Raw genomic sequence first — 20,000 nt, 5'->3', positions numbered from 1 at the left:
GACTATATTAAATGCTTCTGATTGGCCATTGCGTTCAAGAAATCAACACATATGTCTGTAATTGGGTAAATCGCTCAACGCTGCAAACATGTTATAAAAAGAAACTCTTTCAGGTCTTTTATTGTTTTAATACTGATGATTTTGGCATACAGCTCATGAAAACCCAAAATTCCTATCTCAAAAAATTAGCATATTTCATCCGACCAATAAAAGTGTTTTTAATACAAAAAGAGTCAACCTTCAAATAATTATGTTCAGTTATGCACACAATAGTCAATACTTGGTCGGGAATCCTTTTGCAGAAATGACTGCTTCAATGCGGCGTGGCATGGAGGCAATCAGCCTGTGGCACTGCTGAGGTGTTATGGAGGCCCAGGATGCTTCGATAGCGGCCTTAAGCTCATCCAGAGTGTTGGGTCTTGCGTCTCTCAACTTTCTCTTCACAATATCCCACAGATTCTCTATGGGGTTCAGGTCAGGAGAGTTGGCAGGCCAATTGAGCACAGTAATACCATGGTCAATAAACCATTTACCAGTGGTTTTGGCACTGTGAGCAGGTGCCAGGTCGTGCTGAAAAATGAAATCTTCATCTCCATAAAGCTTTTCAGCAGATGGAAGCATGAAGTGCTCCAAAATCTCCTGATAGCTAGCTGCATTGACCCTGCCCTTGATAAAACACAGTGGACCAACACCAGCAGCTGACATGGCACCCCAGACCATCACTGACTGTGGGTACTTGACACTGGACTTCAGGCATTTTGGCATTTCCTTCTCTCCAGTCTTCCTCCAGACTCTGGCACCTTGATTTCCGAATGACATGCAAAACTGAGCAACAGTCCAGTGCTGCTTCTCTGTAGCCCAGGTCAGGCGCTTCTGCCGCTGTTTCTGGTTCAAAAGTGGCTTGACCTGGGGAATGCGGCACCTGTAGCCCATTTCCTGCACACGCTTGTGCACGGTGGCTCTGGATGTTTCTACTCAAGACTCAGTCCACTGCTTCCGCAGGTCCCCCAAGGTCTGGAATCGGTCCTTCTCCACAATCTTCCTCAGGGTCCGGTCACCTCTTCTCGTTGTGCAGCGTTTTTTGCCACACTTTTTCCGTCCCACAGACTTCCCACTGAGGTGCCTTGATACAGCACTCTGGGAACAGCCTATTTGTTCAGAAATTTCTTTCTGTGTCTTACCCTCTTGCTTGAGGGTGTCAATGATGGCCTTCTGGACAGCAGTCAGGTCGGCAGTCTTACCCATGATTGCGGTTTTGAGTAATGAAACAGGCTGGGAGTTTTTAAAAGCCTCAGGAATCTTTTGCAGGTGTTTAGAGTTAATTAGTTGATTCAGATGATTAGGTTAATAGCTCGTTTAGAGACCCTTTTCATGATATGCTAATTTTTTGAGATAGGAATTTTGGGTTTTCATGAGCTGTATGCCAAAATCATCAGTATTAAAACAATAAAAGACCTGAAATATTTCAGTTGGTGTGCAATGAATCTAAAATATATGAAAGTTTAATTTTTATCATTACATTATGGAATAAAATGAACTTTATCACAATATGCTAATTTTTTGAGAAGGACCTGTATTTTGTTTTAGTTGTTCTTGTTGCTTTTCTGCAACAGATGACTAAAAATGTATTAGTTTTTATATGTTTTATTCATAGATATTTCTTGTTTGCGGGAGTCCCGCGAATCGTTTTATTCTCTCGCAACGCGCACACAAAGAGTGAGTGCATTACCGCCCGCACTCGCACAAGTGTTTGCACGTGTGCGCACTCATTTAGTTTGTTTAATAAAATAACAAATTTTAATCTGGCGCTATAAAGAAAATCAAAACAAATTTAATTGACCTTCAATGGGGGCGGGGTGAGCCGTTGAGGGCGGGGCGCCCCCCTTATATAATGGTAGGGGTAGGGCTGGGTACCGAGTTCGGTACTTTTTAGGTACCGACCGAACTGCCTTGATACTACCGAGTATCGAAACATGTCTTGTTTTTCGGTACCAAGTTTCGGTACCTAAGTGGTTAATCTCGTCAACGTCAGTGAAACAATACACATGCAGCATGATTGGCTGTGGCGGAAAAACACTAGTGTACGCGGCTGCCCAGAGACGCGGCTCGTCGCACGTGTGGCTGTAGTGTGTGTGTGTGTGTGTGTGTGTGTGTGTGTGTGTGTGTGTGTGTGTGTGTGTGTGTGTGTGTGTGTGTGTGTAAGCGTCCAACCCAGATAGATAGAAAATATGTGGAAATGATCAAAAGTGTACCTATGTACCCGACTCGATGCCATAAGCACACGATGCAATATTTTCAAACAAGATAATTGCTGCCAAGACCGGTAACACGGTAAATCTGCACTTAAAAGCGCACAGAATACACTCGAGAGTAGAAAGTTTATCCGCCTTCGACTACAAGAACTGGAGCGCGTCACATATAAACCAAAACTCAGCGTATAGGATACTTGCCTCACAGACATGAGAAATAGTTCTATATATGTTCAAAATATGTCTACTTTTAAACGAAACAATTAGAAATAAATAGTTTGATTACCTAATCCATATAGGCGCGCGCGTGTTCACTACTGCAGGGATGACGAGTCAGCATCGCAAATTCGCAATAATCATCTTTGCAGCCAACACACTCAGTAAACACTTGTTCATTAATAAACAATTAAAATATCTCCTTGCTATCGTTTCCCGACACATCCATAATCATTAGGCTACTTCTGCCATTGCTTTAATTGCGCAAACTTCATGTGTGCTGAGCGTATATATCCCGCACCCCTGTGTCCTATATTTAACTCAATTCACATTCACATCAATTCAGCATTTTTCACAATACATATCGTTTCAAAGGAGCTTTACAGAAAATGCATGTGTCTAAATTACAATTTAGAGTGATCTGTTATCAGGGGTGACTGTGTGTAATGCATTTCAATAAATTTTCATTCAGTTTCATTGTTAAACAATGCATTAAGTTAAGGCAGTAACAATGAGCTTAATGAAGTAAAGAATACATGTTGTTAAATGATTAGGAAACATAGAAAACTTTAGCATTGGTGCTTTTTTACAGACTCAAAATATGAGTGTAAAAAAGTCAACAAACTGAAAAAATAAAAGTTTTTTTTTTTTAGGTAATGTTATATTGATAAAATTGGTATCGAAAAAAGTATCGTTCAGGAACCGGTATCGAAGTCAAGGTATCGGTATCGAAAATTTTGTTACGATACCCAGCCCTAGGTAGGGGAAACACTGCATTTACTCTCCCTCAATATGTTCCAGATCTGTGTGAATTAATTTTTTCTGCTGAACACAAAATAATGTAAGTAACCAAACAGTTTAAATGAATTCAACACCAGACGCGTAAATTCTTCACACACGTTTCCCGCCCCCTTATGATTGACAGGTTATAATCAGCCCTGATCTTTGGCTGTGATTGGCCGATACATGGGAGCATCGCTACTTAAACTTCACACGAGCGAGATCATGCGGCTCAGGCTCACAGGTCGTGTAAATCTGCCCTGGATTACACAGCTGTCCAACTATAATCCGAGCACTGGAACCAAACAAGAGTGTGTGTTGTTGGGGTTGAGAGCCGTTGCGTGAGAAGAGTGTGTGGGGGGGCAGCTGTAGCGCAGATATGAAATATGGGTTACAACATAAACACACACACACACACACACACACACACACGGATGGCGACAGAAGCGGGGGAGGGGGTGTACGTATGGTCTTATGACATCACATGACCTCTGCCAACAGAAAACGCAGACTAGTGTTTATATTTATATTTAAATCAGTTCAGCTTCATTGGCGTGAGAATTGGAGAATAAAAATTGTATCTACATTTTTTGTAAAACTTTTTCACATACGTTCATACATCATGCTTTGGTGATACAAAGCATTTTAAGGATATGTGAAAACGTTTTACAAAAAATGTAAATACAATTTTAATAAGGCAAAAAAAAATTGTCCTTAAAGGTTATTGAAAAGAAAAGTTGAATTAAGCTTTAGATGGAGTTTAAAAACAGTAAATGATTGGAGAATCCTGCAGACGCTTCTCCAGATCCAGTTTATGACATTTGATTAAACATTACAATCAAATCAAATATTCATGGGTCAATTCTTCAAAATAAGATCTATAGGGCCCAAATCTCACATCCTGATAATGATATCACGATATAGTGCCTTTTCTGTAAATTCAATTAATTAATAGTTTATGACCACATGGAAAGGACTATTTATTTTCTACATTTTAAAGTATGGACTGAAAATACTCATTCATATGTGATTATATTTCTCCCTTTATTTAGACCTCCTGGACAAATGCTCATTAAGAATGTAGAAATATAAAATATGAATGACATATAAAACACTTTTCACAAACAAATGATTACAGGCCCAACATAAAATATATTGCTATATAAAATGCCAAATGTAAAAATTTTACTTTCAAGTTTAAAATGTATCAGTAATCAGGGCTCTGAACCGGTTCAAGGAACGAAAACAAAACCGGAAACGAACTAAATCTTGACAGGAAAACAACCAGAAATGGATACAATATCAAATTGAATCGTTCTGAACAGAAATGCTTATTTGAAATGGCCATTAACTGGTTATGTTTAATATTTTAATTTGCCAGTCAACCAATCACCAATTCAAATAATACAGACTGTGCAAATGTGATATTGACTCATAACCAATATCAACGTGAGTGAAATGATCGCGCTCAACTGTCAATCATCATGTAAGTCACAATGGCGATGCGCTGGCGTTAGTTTTTACGAGGATATTCATGTAACTGTCAAACCATTAGCTCTATATTTCAGTGAAAAAGTGTGTTTTAAAACCAGCAACAAACTGCAGGATAGTGTAGAACATGGATTCACACGTCACATATATCACACACCGTTTCTGTGAACGGAGAAAACAGAATAAAACTAATCCACAACTGTTTATATCACCCACAGACAGACATACTGATAGATACAGTAAAAACAGTGAAATATTATTATAATGTAAATCAGCTGTTTTCTATGTGAATATATAATAAAGTGTAATTTATTCATGTGAATTTTCAGCATCATTACTCCAGTCTTCAGTGTCACATGATCCTTCAGAAATCACTATAATATGATGATTTGATGCTCAATCATTATTTAGCACTAAATAATTAATATCTAGTTACAATCTACGACTCCAGACACTGCATGAACACAGATGCATGAACACAGATGCATGAACACAGATGCATGAACACAGATGCACACACGATCACAAGGATTCCCTGTCAGGGGTTTTCTGCTTTCCTGATCGTTCAGATTTCTGCTTTCCCCGGCCACATTTACAAGTATGAATTTAAATGTGTACGTTTATAAATGTAACTTTGTAATCTTAAGTGTATATTAGGGCTGAAACGATTCATCGAGTTACTCGATTAACTCGATTACAAAAATTATACGCGCTATAAACTCCCCAGCCTGCTTCTCCAAATCCACTCGTACTTTTGGGGCGTTTGTATTCCTAGTTTTACATGTTATACATGTTTTATAGTAAGCTGACTTAACTGTATTGTTATATAATTGTTGGCACTGGCACTTATTAACACTAAATGGGTAAAAATTGCAATAAATAGCCTTAGTTTTGGAGCCAAATGTTGGAGTTGGAATAAATACCTGTTTTTTTGTGAGAAATAAAAGCCAAATGCTTGATCATTTTACAGCCACATCATTTTTGTTATGCATTATTTGCTTTGGTTGTTTAAAAACGATTAATCGATTACAAAAAGAATCGATAGCTGCAGCCCTAGTGTATATTATGTATAGCTTAGTCTGAAAAGCTGAATCCACGCGTCCCACATGACAGTCCTGACGGCCTTGAGAGGATCCTCCACAACACACCGCTCAATCCTCTCGCTCTCTCACATCTATCCAGGCTGTAAACTTAATATTTGTTCTTTTGTCAAATCAACTTAGATCATTTATGGGTTTCAGGTAACATCATATTTTGAGTTTCTGAGGATTAAATCAATCTCCCTCATTGTATTAACTAAATTTTTCAATTTCAATCAAAATTAAGGCAACCATTACTTAATTTTTTAAGTTAAACCAACAATATTTTGTTTCAGTGCAGGCTGTTTTTCTACTGTAATCCAAGGTTGCACTGCATTGTCTCATTGTGGACTCTTAAAACACACACATGAAGTCATTCCCACACACACGCTTCGTTGATGGTCACGCTAATCCAGTTCCTGCGTTTACACTGGGCATTAACATGCGACCTGTATCCGGATGTTGTCCACACACACATTGAAAAGACGAGTGTAAACGCGCTTCTGATGGGATGTTCTCGATCAGCGAGTCCCGGTCCGGAGGGAGTCGAGGACGCATCGGATCTCAGTGTAGTGTAAACGCTATCGGCTATCGTGTGTGTCTGCATTCACAGGTGGACGTCACACACTCCGGGACCGAGAGCTGTGTGGTTGTTACTGTAAAAAACTAAATGCAATAAACATGCAAATATGAGACGTTTAATATCTCAGGTGCCTGATGAGCATCTCTCTCTCTCACACACTCACACACACTCACACACACACTTATGTAAATGATAAATGCGTCAGGCTGCTTTTATCCTGTACGGAGAGGAGTATTAATAGATGTGAACTCACACATGGAAACCAGATCTGAAGCTGAGAGACGCTAGTCCGACGTCATAAAGCGTCTGAGTAAATATCTGAATGTTGGAGGACTGAAGATATTCCACAGATAACAGGAGAATCCAGCGCTCGCGTTCAGGCCTTCTGGGAAATATCATGTCATTTCACACTAAAACCAGCCGGTTGTATATGTGAACGCCTGAGCGCTGAGTTTAACATATTAACACACAACACAGTTTAGTTAATAAAACAGGTTAAAACCACTAAAATTCAAAAGGCAGGAATATATAATATTATGTGTCAAATTTAGGGCTGTCTCGACTAAAGACTTTCTAGTCGACTGGGACTCATTCATTTAAGCGAATAGTCGACTAATTGCACATTTATGATATTAATGTTATTAAATATACACTGGGGGAGGGGGTATACTAGGGCCCTATAAAATCCGTTTTATTTCTTCCCAAATTCCGTTTTTTCCGTTTTAATTTTGCGGAATTCAGTTTTTTTCACCCTTTACTGTTATTTTAGTCGTAAAAAGAGTGTGCTTTTAATGTTAATGATTAAAATGTACACAAATAAAATAGGAATGACCTTAAATTTATTGAGGTAACAGACATTTACTCTTACTTTTCAGCACAAATACTACATGATGCAACATAACACTTCACTCTAAGTACTTCAAGTAACAACAAAATATGGTTAGGAGCTTTAAACTGTCCAGTAAAATAAATGATATTAGTTTATATAAGTTTAAATAAAGGTCACACTCTGTCTCTCGGACACACTCGGACGGTCTCTCTCGCGCTGTGTCGCTTCGCTTTTGTCCAGTCCGGCGCCTCATAGACAGACAGCACGGAGGGTGTGTGTATGTGTGTGTGTGTACGTGAGAGAGAGAGAGAGACGCGTGAGTGACAGAGAGACGGAGGATGAGCAGGGAAAGGAAATGCAACTGAAAGCGTTAAAAAAATGTACGAAATGCAATATGTGGCGGCCGGTGTTCATTCTTCGCCACGAATTATGTGTTGGAAACACTTCATAAAAGTCACGTGCGAACTGCTCGGCTCGGTACTGAGGGCTTAGCGTCGAGTTTCTTAACTTTTTCGCCGATGAAAGCAGAGCCGTGGAGAGCCGCTTCGTCATGCTTTCATTGTTTTGATGCCGTCGTCGGAGCAGAAATGACGGGAGGGGTTGTGGCGCCCAGATTTTCTTCCCCCGATACGTTCTTCTCCCACACTAAAACAAAATTTCATTAAAAATATGTAAAATTCAGCGAAATTCCGCGTTAACACTAGATTCCGCGTTAACACTAGATTCCGCGTTAACACTAGATTCCGCGTTAACACTAGATTCCGCGTTAACACTAGATTCCACGTTAACACTAGATTCCGCGTTAACACTAGATTCCGCGTTAACACTAGATTCCACGTTAACACTAGATTCCGCGTTAACACTAGATTCCGCGTTAACACTAGATTCCGCGTTAACACTAGATTCCGCGTTAACACTAGATTCCGCGTTAACACTAGATTCCGCGTTAACACTAGATTCCGCGTTAACACTAGATTCCGCGTTAACACTAGATTCCGCGTTAACACTAGATTCCACGTTAACACTAGATTCCGCGTTAACACTAGATTCCGCGTTAACACTAGATTCCACGTTAACACTAGATTCCGCGTTAACACTAGATTCCGCGTTAACACTAGATTCCGCGTTAACACTAGATTCCGCGTTAACACTAGATTCCGCGTTAACACTAGATTCCGCGTTAACACTAGATTCCGCGTTAACACTAGATTCCACGTTAACACTAGATTCCACGTTAACACTAGATTCCGCGTTAACACTAGATTCCACGTTAACACTAGATTCCGCGTTAACACTAGATTCCGCGTTAACACTAGATTCCGCGTTAACACTAGATTCCGCGTTAACACTAGATTCCGCGTTAACACTAGATTCCACGTTAACACTAGATTCCACGTTAACACTAGATTCCGCGTTAACACTAGATTCCGCGTTAACACTAGATTCCACGTTAACACTAGATTCCACGTTAACACTAGATTCCACGTTAACACTAGATTCCACGTTAACACTAGATTCCGCGTTAACACTAGATTCCGCGTTAACACTAGATTCCACGTTAACACTAGATTCCGCGTTAACACTAGATTCCACGTTAACACTAGATTCCGCGTTAACACTAGATTCCACGTTAACACTAGATTCCGCGTTAACACTAGATTCCGCGTTAACACTAGATTCCGCGTTAACACTAGATTCCACGTTAACACTAGATTCCACGTTAACACTAGATTCTGCGTTAACACTAGATTCCGCGTTAACACTAGATTCCGCGTTAACACTAGATTCCGCGTTAACACTAGATTCCGCGTTAACACTAGATTCCACGTTAACACTAGATTCCGCGTTAACACTAGATTCCGCGTTAACACTAGATTCCGCGTTAACACTAGATTCCACGTTAACACTAGATTCCGCGTTAACACTAGATTCCGCGTTAACACTAGATTCCACGTTAACACTAGATTCCGCGTTAACACTAGATTCCGCGTTAACACTAGATTCCACGTTAACACTAGATTCCGCGTTAACACTAGATTCCGCGTTAACACTAGATTCCACGTTAACACTAGATTCCGCGTTAACACTAGATTCCGCGTTAACACTAGATTCCGCGTTAACACTAGATTCCGCGTTAACACTAGATTCCGCGTTAACACTAGATTCCGCGTTAACACTAGATTCCGCGTTAACACTAGATTCCGCGTTAACACTAGATTCCGCGTTAATTGGCCAATTCCGCCATTCCGTCCGCGATTCCGTGATCGCGGAAATGATAGGGCCCTAGTATACATGTAGTTTATTCATTAAATATGTAATATACAGTGCTGACATTGCTCTACATTATAGATAACCATAATATTGAGCCTTTAAAATATGAATAAGCACTCAAGCGTAAGACTTGACAGGAAAGTAATGATTATGAACAGCAAGGAGACTTACAGGACATTTTAATAATTGATTGTTAAACTAGTGTCAGTCAGTGTGGGCTGCACATGAAGATGAAGATGTGATTCTGCACTGCATTACTGGAGTATACTGGAGTATTACTCCTCATAGATGTCGGATTACAGAATCAGAAAATATTTCTTTTTTACATTTGAATTGCTTCATTTAAAAGTAGACATTTCAAGCTTGCTATATATATTCCTAAGTTTAAAGTAGGGATGTGACGGTGGGGATATTTTCCCACCGGTTAATCGACGTGTGACAACACCAGTAATACTGGTATCACCGGCGGGGGGTTTTAAATCACTGATTTAAAGGCAAACGTAAAATGCGCGCGTTTGCACGGGCATGCATAATGGTGCGGTCGTGCGGAGTAGCACTGTTTTGTTATTGTGCCCTGAATTGGCGCCAATTTGAAAACAAAACTAATTTTTTTTTTTACATCGCTTATAAAAAGCACTTCACTTTCACTTTTAGCGTCAATTAAATTCAACCTTCGCAGGGAGTTTGGTGATAAAAAGGAAATGACCATATTTGGATCCGGCAGTGTTGTTCAGGAGAGAGAGAGCTTTCTAACGGTGTGTGTGATGACAGGTTACAGAGGGATGATTTATAACGACAACTTTTGATGAATTTATGAGAAATCTACAGACGCAAACAGACAAAGTGTAGTAAAATAAAGACCTAAATGTCTATTTCGGACTTTTTTTCACCACAAGTCTGAAAGAAGACATGTTATTGAAGACAAATATCCCAAAATTGACCAGTGAAAAAGCCCCGATGTTTTTGCCTGCCGTGTCTCGCCCCACATATTCCCTGCTCGGGTCTGTCTGTCAGCGCGTTGTTAGTCTCCTCTATTTTTCACTGCTTGAGAACATGGGTTGAATCCGAAATCGCCCACTAAACCCTCATTCACTAAGTTAGGACTATTCCCTACGTTAGTCCACTAATACTGCTTACTTCAAGGAGTGAATGAAAACGAGTGAGCGATTTCGGACAGCCGTTGAGCGTACAGAAGCTGTAGCCTACACTCGTTAATGCAGTGCAATGTGGGAATGGATAAGTGCACTTAATGTCCACTATGGTTTCGGACACCACTAAAAATGTCTATCTCCTCAATTAACGCCCTATTTGAGGGTATGGGGGCGATTCCGATTCGGCGACAGTGTGTGGTGTGAGAGCGGCATGGCTTGTCTGACAAAGCAACAGTAACTAAAGGGTCTTTGCGAATGGCTTGAATGGTGGGTTCGTTATTATTCTTAATGAAAAACCCGAAAGAAAACTCTATACTGACGCTCGTCTTTTCTGTGGGTCGTGTGTGTGTGTGTGTGTGTTATAGGCAGGACTTAATGGATACTGCGTAATTGCGTTAAATATTTTGAACGCTTTAAATCTTTTTTTTTCTTTTCTACGGTGTCACGGTGGGCAAGTGATGAAACCGGTGTTGTGTAACACCGGTAACACCGACTACCGTAGCAAGCCTAGTTTAAAGTATGAGTTTCGGTTCATTTTTGTGACGCGTTCACAGAGACCGAGAAGGAAATGCTCATCCGGTTTGTTTTCTTTATTTTACAAAAGCACAAGTTGGGTTGTTGTGAGTGTACACAAATAAAAGTAGAGCCTTTATGAGGTATTACTCTTATCTTTATGACCAAACATGATTTTAAGTTCTTTTCGCTTTTGTCAGGAAAAAATGCAAGTGATCTCCGCACAAACACTTGGTCACGTGACAAACAATCGCACACCTGTAGCGAGGTCAACGGAGAGCACGGCTAACGCTAGGCTAATAACGCTAGTGTGTTTCAGAAGATCAGCCAAATCTGATCTGGGTGAATGATCGCCGGCATCTGATATCCAGTCTGACACACGGAGCGGCCGCTTCATGATCGCTCCGTCACGGATCTCGGGATTTCTGGAACTGACCAGCTAACTACAGCGTGTTGGACTGACCTCTTCTCCTCACTAACTTCAGCTGACTGAAGCCCTAGTCACATATTTCATTTCTATTACGTTATGTTTTTTCTATTCACGAGCACTCTACTGTTATTTATTTAGGCTAAATCTATTTAATCTCTAATCTTTACCATAGAGGAACACAGTTTGAACATCCCTGAAATATAAAACTAGAGTTCAGCAACAACTCAGAGAAAGAGGAATCTGATCATGCATGAAACACACACACACACACACACACACACACACACACACACATACACACACAACTTAATGAACACTCTTGCTTTTAAAGGAGGACCGTCACCGTTGAAAGCAATATACTGAATATAAACCTATAAAAGTTGCTTCTGGAGACTGAACCATCATATCTCTAATAACACACACCATATATGAACATATGAGCATGAACTGAGACTGAACACACATGCGCTAATAAGAGCCGCTCGCGGGTTCAGGAAACTGATGGAACACAAACACCGTCAAACAACATGAAACAACAGGAGCTCATGGAAAAGATGAATGCGTCTCGTTTTACTTCTCCTTTCTAGACTTGCAGGGTTACATCATCTAAACCAGTGTGAGAAAGAAACCAGCCTTTCGGGACCATTCACCAAACGCACCTGATGATGTCATGATGTCATGTGATGATGTCATGTGATGATGTGATCTCACTGACAGCTCAATCACAGCTGAAAACTGACATCCGATCGATATTACAGGTTTCGACAGGATCTGGACTGTTCATTTACAAACAATCATTCAGTATTCAGGAGATATGAAGTTTATTTCCACAAACACTGATCATCTGCGGTCAATAAATGATGAATTCAGATCTCAACATCACAGCTCAACTTTTCCTGAAACCTTCATATGAAAAATGCAAGAAAACACACTGAAATGCGTTATTATAGAAGCCCATTTCACATACGAAAAACATCATGGTTTTGTAAATCATAAAAAAAATCTCAATTACACATATACTGTCATTTATGAGATAAAAATGTATAACATACTGAGGTGAAAATGACATTAAAAGTCGAAATTATGACTTAAAAAGACAAAGTTTAAATTCGAATAATTTAAATCTCTTAATGTTTTGGTAACAATTTAAGGTGACATAGTTACACGTTACATGTAGGCTACCTAGTAATAACAGTAAATTATGCATAATTACAAGTAGCCTAACTAATCCTAAACCAAGCCATGTAGTTAATTAATATTACTCGGCACTTGTTTGTGTTAATTACACTGTAACAATGTCAACAAAATAAACTGTAACACAATTTTTTGTTTAAATTTTGAAATTATATCATTTTAATTATGATATACCAAGTCAGAATAATGACATTTTAAGTCATTAGTATGTCATAATTTCGATTTATATGTAGTTTTTTCATAATTATGATTTACCACCAAAAGCATGATTTTTTTCCTCATGTGGCGGAAATGGGCTTCCATTCGTTCCAGACTGACTCAGGTAACTAGTCAAGTAAAGCGTGTGTGTGTGTGTGTGTGTGTGTGTGTGTGTGTGTGTGTCTGTCCAGGTGTAATGTTACCTTTGAAACACATGATGAAAAAGGCTCGCAGACTCCCGTCGGGTCTCCGTGTGCGACGTGTTGTTGTTCTGGAGCTCTTCCCGGTGTCGGTCCCCGGTGATCCGTCCATGTTTTCCGGGACGCGCAGGTGCAGCTGCGCCGGTCAGACGCGTTCTCGGAGAGCGCAAAAATGACGGTTATTCTCCTTCAGAACACACCGAGATGTAAATGACGCGCGCTATCAGTTCGCTGACATTCGAAGAGCCCGGTGAGGGATCGCTGTATTCCTGAGGACTCTCGGTACGAGTCTCGGTTCTCCTCACGGGATCCGCCAGTAGTCCGTGAGAAACTGCGGGTCACTTTCCTCGGTCCCGGGTTCTCGTTCTCTCTCTCTCTCTCTCTCTCTCTCTCTAGCTTCCGGTTTCGGCTCTCACTCATGTTCGGTAAACGGGTCCAATGCTGCATCCCGCTGGCAGCACCGGGAAACAACGACCACATTACTGAACAAATTTATCTCTTTCTTTTCACAAAACAACTGTTTCAATTTACGCTTGATTGTGAGGTGTCCAAAACACTTCTGTAAAAGCTCGTAAACATATTTTAAAAACCCTATAATTTACCTATAAACGCCACACAAAAAAATGACATATACGTGCAGGCAATAAAAGGCATATTTTCCTTATTATTCAGAGTTTTTGTCCCTTAAACAATCATTTAAGGGACTGTTTATATACGTTATTTAATGTTAAAATAAATATATTGTGGGAGTTTAAATATTATTTTTCGTGACATTTATTGCCGATAATTCACCTTAGATCTTCAAAAGAAATTAAAGGAAATAAGAGCGTTCAAACTGAACAAACAATTGAATTTTATGGCAACGATTGTTTTAGTCATTCGGTATATATATATTTTAATAAGTTAAAATGGTCTGTAACTGTATAACCGTGGAATCCTTATCTACAGTTAACTTTAACTATGCTAAACTAATCAAAATTAATTTCACACATACTGTTTGTTTTTGAAGGCATCTCTGCTTCTCTCCGTTTCAGTCAGTAAACAAATTTCGCGGTTCTTCTGTAATATCAGTTTAACTGCCGTCCGTTTTTGAATGATGGTAGCAGCGCGCGCTTTTTTGTGGCGGTACCTATAAAAAGTACCTATTTAGGCGGGAAGCGCATGCCCACTGCAATGATACTGAAATAAATATGCGTGATTGATATCATATTAAAATTAATTAATGATATAGTCTTACCACCGAATAATAAGCTACTCCAACTGAGCTACATATTTGTCTAATATTGTTTTGCTTTACAAAATTAACGACAAAAAAATCCGCAACATAGAAATTACCTCGTAACTGTAATTTTACAATGAGAAATGTTTTAAAGGAAGTAAAATAATCTTGGACATGAGTGTAAAAAATTGGCACAATTTATTATTGTCTTGAGAACATTTTTTTCTTGACCCATTTGGGTGTTACAGAAACAAATTACATTATTTGAAATTGTAGATACAACCCCCTCAAGAAGCAATATGACCTCAGATCAGACACAAATATCAGAAATATAATCTCAAAGAACATAATTTCTAATCCTCAAGTGATTTTCAACAACAAAAAAAGTAACAAACGCATTTTCTCCCAGAATCCTCTTCCTCACCTGAGAACCTCTTACCGGTAAAACGGCAATATAAAATCTGCAGATCCTCAGTGTTTCTCTTTTGCTTTCTAAAATACATTTACAAACTGAGAGGATCATCCATAATATATTTACACCCAAAAAATATAGTAACCCATAAACATTCATATGTCAGCATGAGGTCCTGTAAGGACAGACTGATGATAAATCAGTGTAATTTTGGACTCAATGTTTCATTATTCAAGCACTTGACTGACAACATTAGTACAACAAAGAAACCTGAATGAGTTATTATATATATATATATAGATAATATTCATGTAATAACCCACTTACTCAAATATATAGAAAACCCTGATACCAAATGTGTTTACAGTGAAGTGTTATAATATTGATGAAGTGATGCCCTGCGTAAAGCATCTGGAAATATAAATAGCAAAACAAGATTCAAGATGACATAATTCAGTGTTTTTATGTGCAGTCTTGTAGCATTTGCACATATTATTACCCAGATATTTAGTTTCTGTAGATATAACCTCATATCTGTGCTGCACATTATAAAAATATGAACTGATTATTCAAGATATATCGACCTTTCTGAGACGCAGCGTCACCTGTGTGTGTGTGTGTTTGAGAGTGTGTGTGTGTGTCCTGAGAACAGACGGCATTTTAAACATCCTCCTCCGCACAGAACTAAAGCTGATTATTATGCGTGATCTTCATTATTTCAGCACTGCAAATTCTCTTACATTCAGTTTTTCTTAATGAGTTTCAAAATCCCCTATAAACAGATTAAAGCACTCGATGTGTCCGTTCCCTCTGACATCAGCAGATCATGAAACATCATCATTTCCAGTGGAGCTCTGTAACAGCGTCCATGTAAACAACACAACTCTACTGTAACTCTACTCTAACTCTACTCTAACTCTACTGTAACTCTGCTGTAACTCTAGTGTAACTCTGCTGTAACTCTACTCTAACTCTACTGTAACTCTACTGTAACTCTAGTGTTTGTGTGTGTGTGTAGCGCAGTGTGTGTGTGTGTGTGTAGCGCAGGGTGTGTGTGTGCGTGTGTGTGTGTGTGTGTGTGTGTGTGTGTAGCGCAGTGTGTGTGTGTAGCGCAGGGTGTGTGTGTGTGTGTGTGCGTGTGTGCGTGTGTGTGTGTGTGTGCGTGTGTGTGTGTGTGTGTGTGTGTGTGTGTGTGTGTGTGTGTGTGTGTGTGTGTAGCGCAGTGTGTGTGTGTGTAGCGCAGGGTGTGTGTGTGTGTGTGTGCGTGTGTGTGTGTGTGCGTGTGCGTGTGTGTGTGTGCGTGTGTGTACGCAGCGCAGTGTTTGGTCCGGACAGTTTAGCTGCTGTTGTACAGATCCACAACACTGGAGCTCAGGCCTCGAGTGTCTCTCAGTCGTCCACCGCACAGAATCTGAAAACAAAACACACACACACACACACACACACACACAGACACACACACACACACACACACACACACACACACACACACACACACACACACACACACACACACACACACACACACAACACAACACAACACAACACAAGAGATGAAACCCCAAGGCGTCGTATGAAATCAACATCACTCCACTGACGGCTCTGGTTTCACACCAAACACTTCACATATTCAAAGACAGCGTATTTATAATACTACGAATCCGTTTTAATTTTGTTGACGGATAAAAAAAAAAAAATTAATGCATTGCAATTGAACTAAACCCATTAAATTTTAGTTGACTAAATCTACTGTAGATTTCATTGACTAAAATTAAAACAATTCAGATGACTAAAATATGAAAAACTAAATGGCATTTTACTCAAAAGACTGACTAAAACTAAATCAAAACTAACACTACTGTAATTGGGAGAAAGTGCAACACAATATGGCGGAATTAGTTTCAGTGAAGTGATATCTGGAACATTATAGATATGAATCGCCTCAGTGTTACAGTAATGTCACCGCAGTAAAATGTCTTAATCGCTTTATAAAATACATCAAACTGATGATGTTGAATGGATAGATGAGGATGAGAGTAAAGGAGTGTGTGTTCACCTGGCCGTCGCTCGTCTTGTGCAGGACGCTCAGGGACGCGGCGCGCTTCATTCTGCAGGAACAGTGACACACACAACAAGTCTTGGTGAGCAGAAACATAGAAAAATCGTAATTATTCCTAACTTTTGAGTGGTAGTGTAAACACACACACACACACACACAGATTCAGGCCGGTCTGGAGAGATAAGACGATAATAAATGAGCGTCTGATTGTGTTATCTTCAATGTAATTGCCATTACTTTATTATCTTCTTATCTCTCCAGACCGGCCTGAATCTGTGTGTGTGTGTGTGTGTGTGTGTGTGTGTGTGTGTGTGTGTGTTCATACGTGTCAGCAGTCAATAAGGCTGACTTCATTCCAGCCTTCGCATCTCTTTCAACTCTTAGTATCTTGGGCTTGACTGAGACCTGGATCTGTCCAGAAGACTCAGAAACCCCTGCTGCTCTCTCTAACAACTTTTCTCTCTCTCCCACACCCCTCGCCAGTCTGGTAGGGGTGGGGGGACTGGTATTCTCATTTCTAACAACTGGATATACTCAACTCTCTCTTCTCTATGCAATAACAACTCGTTTGAATATCATGCAATTACACTTACAACTCCCATTAGGATCCAGATTGTAGTTATTTATCGCCCCCCAGGTCAACTGGGAAGCTTTGTTGAGGAGCTGGATGTGCTGCTGTCCTCTTTCCCTGAGGATGGCACCCCACTCGTAGTCTTTGGTGATTTCAACATTCATCTAGAAAAGGCGTATGCAACAGACTTCATCTCTCTTCTAGCCTCATTCGATCTCAAACGGCTCATCACCACAGGTACTCACAAATCAGGCAACCAACTGGACCTGGTTTACAAACGCAACTGCATCACAGACAACATTTTGGTGAAACCTCTCCATGTTTCATATCATTTCCTCATTACTTTCAATCTACAACTCACTACCCATGCTCCACCAACTCCCCTACCAGTTACCTTCAGACGAAACCTGCGCTCACTTTCTCCTTCCCGTCTTTCCTCTGCTGTGTCATCTTCACTTCCCTCACCCTCACAATTCTCATCTCTAGATGTGAATACCGCAACGGATACTTTATGCTACACTTTAACTTCTTCTTTAGACAATATCTGCCCTCTCTCCTCCAGGCCAGCACGCGCTACTCCCTCTAACCCCTGGATATCTGAGGTTCTTCGTGAACACCGGACCAAACTCAGGGCAATGGAGAGGAAATGGCGCAAATCAAAAGACACGTCTGACCTGAGTATGTATCAATCTCTGCTCTCTTCCTTTTCTGCTGATGTTCACGCTGCAAAATCTTCATATTTCCACAACAAGATCAACAGCGTCTCTAACACACGAACACTTTTCAAGACATTTAACTCTCTCCTCTGTCCACCTCCACCATCACCCACACCCTCTTTAACTGCTGATGACTTTGCTAACTTCTTCACCAACAAAACAACCTCTATCAGCAGTCAGTTCTCAACTCCACACACACAGGAACCCAAACCATCCTCTCCCACTACCAGTAACCCTCTCTTTACCTTCTCTCCACTAACCGAGGAAGAAGTATCTAAACTTCTCCTCTCCAGTCATCCTACCACCTGCCCTCTAGACCCCATCCCCTCACACCTTCTACAAGCCATCTCTCCCACACTTCTACCAGCACTCACACACATCATCAACTCATCCCTCCACACTGGCATTTTCCCTACAGCATTCAAGCAGGCTCGGGTAACTCCACTGCTTAAAAAAACAACATTAGACACATCACTTTTAGAGAATTACAGACCTGTCTCTCTCCTACCATTCATTGCGAAAACACTTGAACGAGTTGCTTTCAACCAAGTGTCATCTTTCCTGTCTCTGAATAACCAGCTGGATGTTAACCAATCTGGCTTCAAGAAAGGGCATTCGACCGAGACTGCACTACTGTCGGTCACAGAAGCCCTGCGGATCGCAAAAGCTGCTTCCAAATCTTCAGTTCTCATTCTGCTGGATCTTTCTGCTGCCTTCGACACTGTGAATCATCAGATCCTTCTGTCCACCCTCTCATCACTGGGCATCACTGGATCTTCCCTCCACTGGTTTGAGTCCTATCTCACAGGTAGGTCCTTCAGGGTTACATGGAGAGGCGAGGTATCCAAAGCACATCGACTGAACACAGGGGTTCCTCAGGGTTCAGTGCTTGGACCGCTTCTCTTCTCCATCTACACCACATCACTGGGACCCATCATACAGGCACATGGTTTCTCTTACCATTGCTATGCTGATGACACCCAGCTCCACCTCTCATTTCAACCAGATGATCCCACAGTAGCTGCACGTATCTCAAGCTGTCTGGCGGACATCTCGGCATGGATGAAGGAACATCACCTGCAGCTCAACCTGGCAAAGACTGAGCTTCTCGTCCTCCCTGCCAATCCGTCTCTACAGCACAACTTCACTATCCAGCTAGAGTCATCCTCAATCACCCCATCAAGGCCAGAAATCTTGGAGTAATCTTTGATGACCAGCTAACCTTCACAGACCACATTACAAAGACAGCTCGATCATGCAGGTTTGCAATGTATAACATCAGGAAGATCAGGCCTTTCCTCACTGAGCATGCAACACAACTTCTCGTCCAGGCCCTGGTTATTTCTAGGCTTGATTACTGCAATGCTCTTCTGGCTGGACTTCCATCATGTGTTACTAAACCTCTACAAATGATCCAGAATGCTGCTGCTCGTCTTGTCTTCAACGAGCCCAAAAGAGCTCACGTCACTCCTCTGTTCATCTCACTGCATTGGCTACCATTCGCTGCTCGCATCAAATTCAAAGCTTTGACGCTTGCTTACAGATCTACCACGGACTCAGCTCCGTCCTACTTTCACTCCCTACTACAAGTCTACATCCCTACCAGAAGCCTACGATTGGCCAAGGAGCGACGGCTCGTGGTCCCATCACAGCAAGGCACTAAATCACTCTCCAGAACATTCTCATTCACGGTTCCTTTCTGGTGGAATGACCTCCCCACCCTCGTCCGTAATGCAGAATCCCTGACAGCATTCAAAACACAACTGAAAACTCCTCTCTTCCGTGAGTACTTAACATAGAAAAATAAAAATAAAAATAAAATTCTTCTCTTTTAAATCT

General features: G+C 40.7%; 2 protein-coding genes across 7 annotated transcripts in view; both read right to left on the bottom strand.

The window, feature by feature from the left end:
- ptk7b (protein tyrosine kinase 7b) overlaps positions 1-13,590 on the bottom strand; it is a 96,020-nt gene extending 82,430 nt beyond the window's left edge. For all 5 annotated transcript variants that reach the window (XR_013206930.1, XR_013206931.1, XR_013206932.1 and 2 more), the window contains exon 1: positions 13,188-13,590. Coding sequence is in view for 1 of the 5 variants with exons in the window: in XM_077241893.1 (XP_077098008.1) it covers positions 13,188-13,296 (109 nt within the window). In the remaining 4 variants the exon portion in view is untranslated. The remainder of the gene's footprint in view (positions 1-13,187) is intronic.
- Positions 13,591-14,582: 992 nt separating this feature from the next.
- Positions 14,583-20,000, bottom strand: part of LOC143749364 (kinesin light chain 4-like) — a 28,125-nt gene continuing 22,707 nt past the window's right edge. For both annotated transcript variants that reach the window (XM_077241892.1, XM_077241891.1), the window contains exons 4-5: positions 16,872-16,923; positions 14,583-16,226 (exon numbers count right to left, since the gene is read on the bottom strand). In XM_077241892.1, coding sequence (XP_077098007.1) covers positions 16,152-16,226; positions 16,872-16,923 — 127 coding nt within the window. In that variant the 3' untranslated portion in view covers positions 14,583-16,151. The remainder of the gene's footprint in view (positions 16,227-16,871; positions 16,924-20,000) is intronic.

Source organism: Siphateles boraxobius, unplaced genomic scaffold (assembly GCF_051911475.1).
Source record: "Siphateles boraxobius isolate OS27281-9 unplaced genomic scaffold, OSU_SipBor_1 243, whole genome shotgun sequence".
NCBI classification, from domain to species: Eukaryota; Metazoa; Chordata; class Actinopteri; order Cypriniformes; family Leuciscidae; genus Siphateles; species Siphateles boraxobius.
Note: the sequence above shows the minus strand (reverse complement) of the source record. Positions and strands in the feature narration are given on the sequence as shown.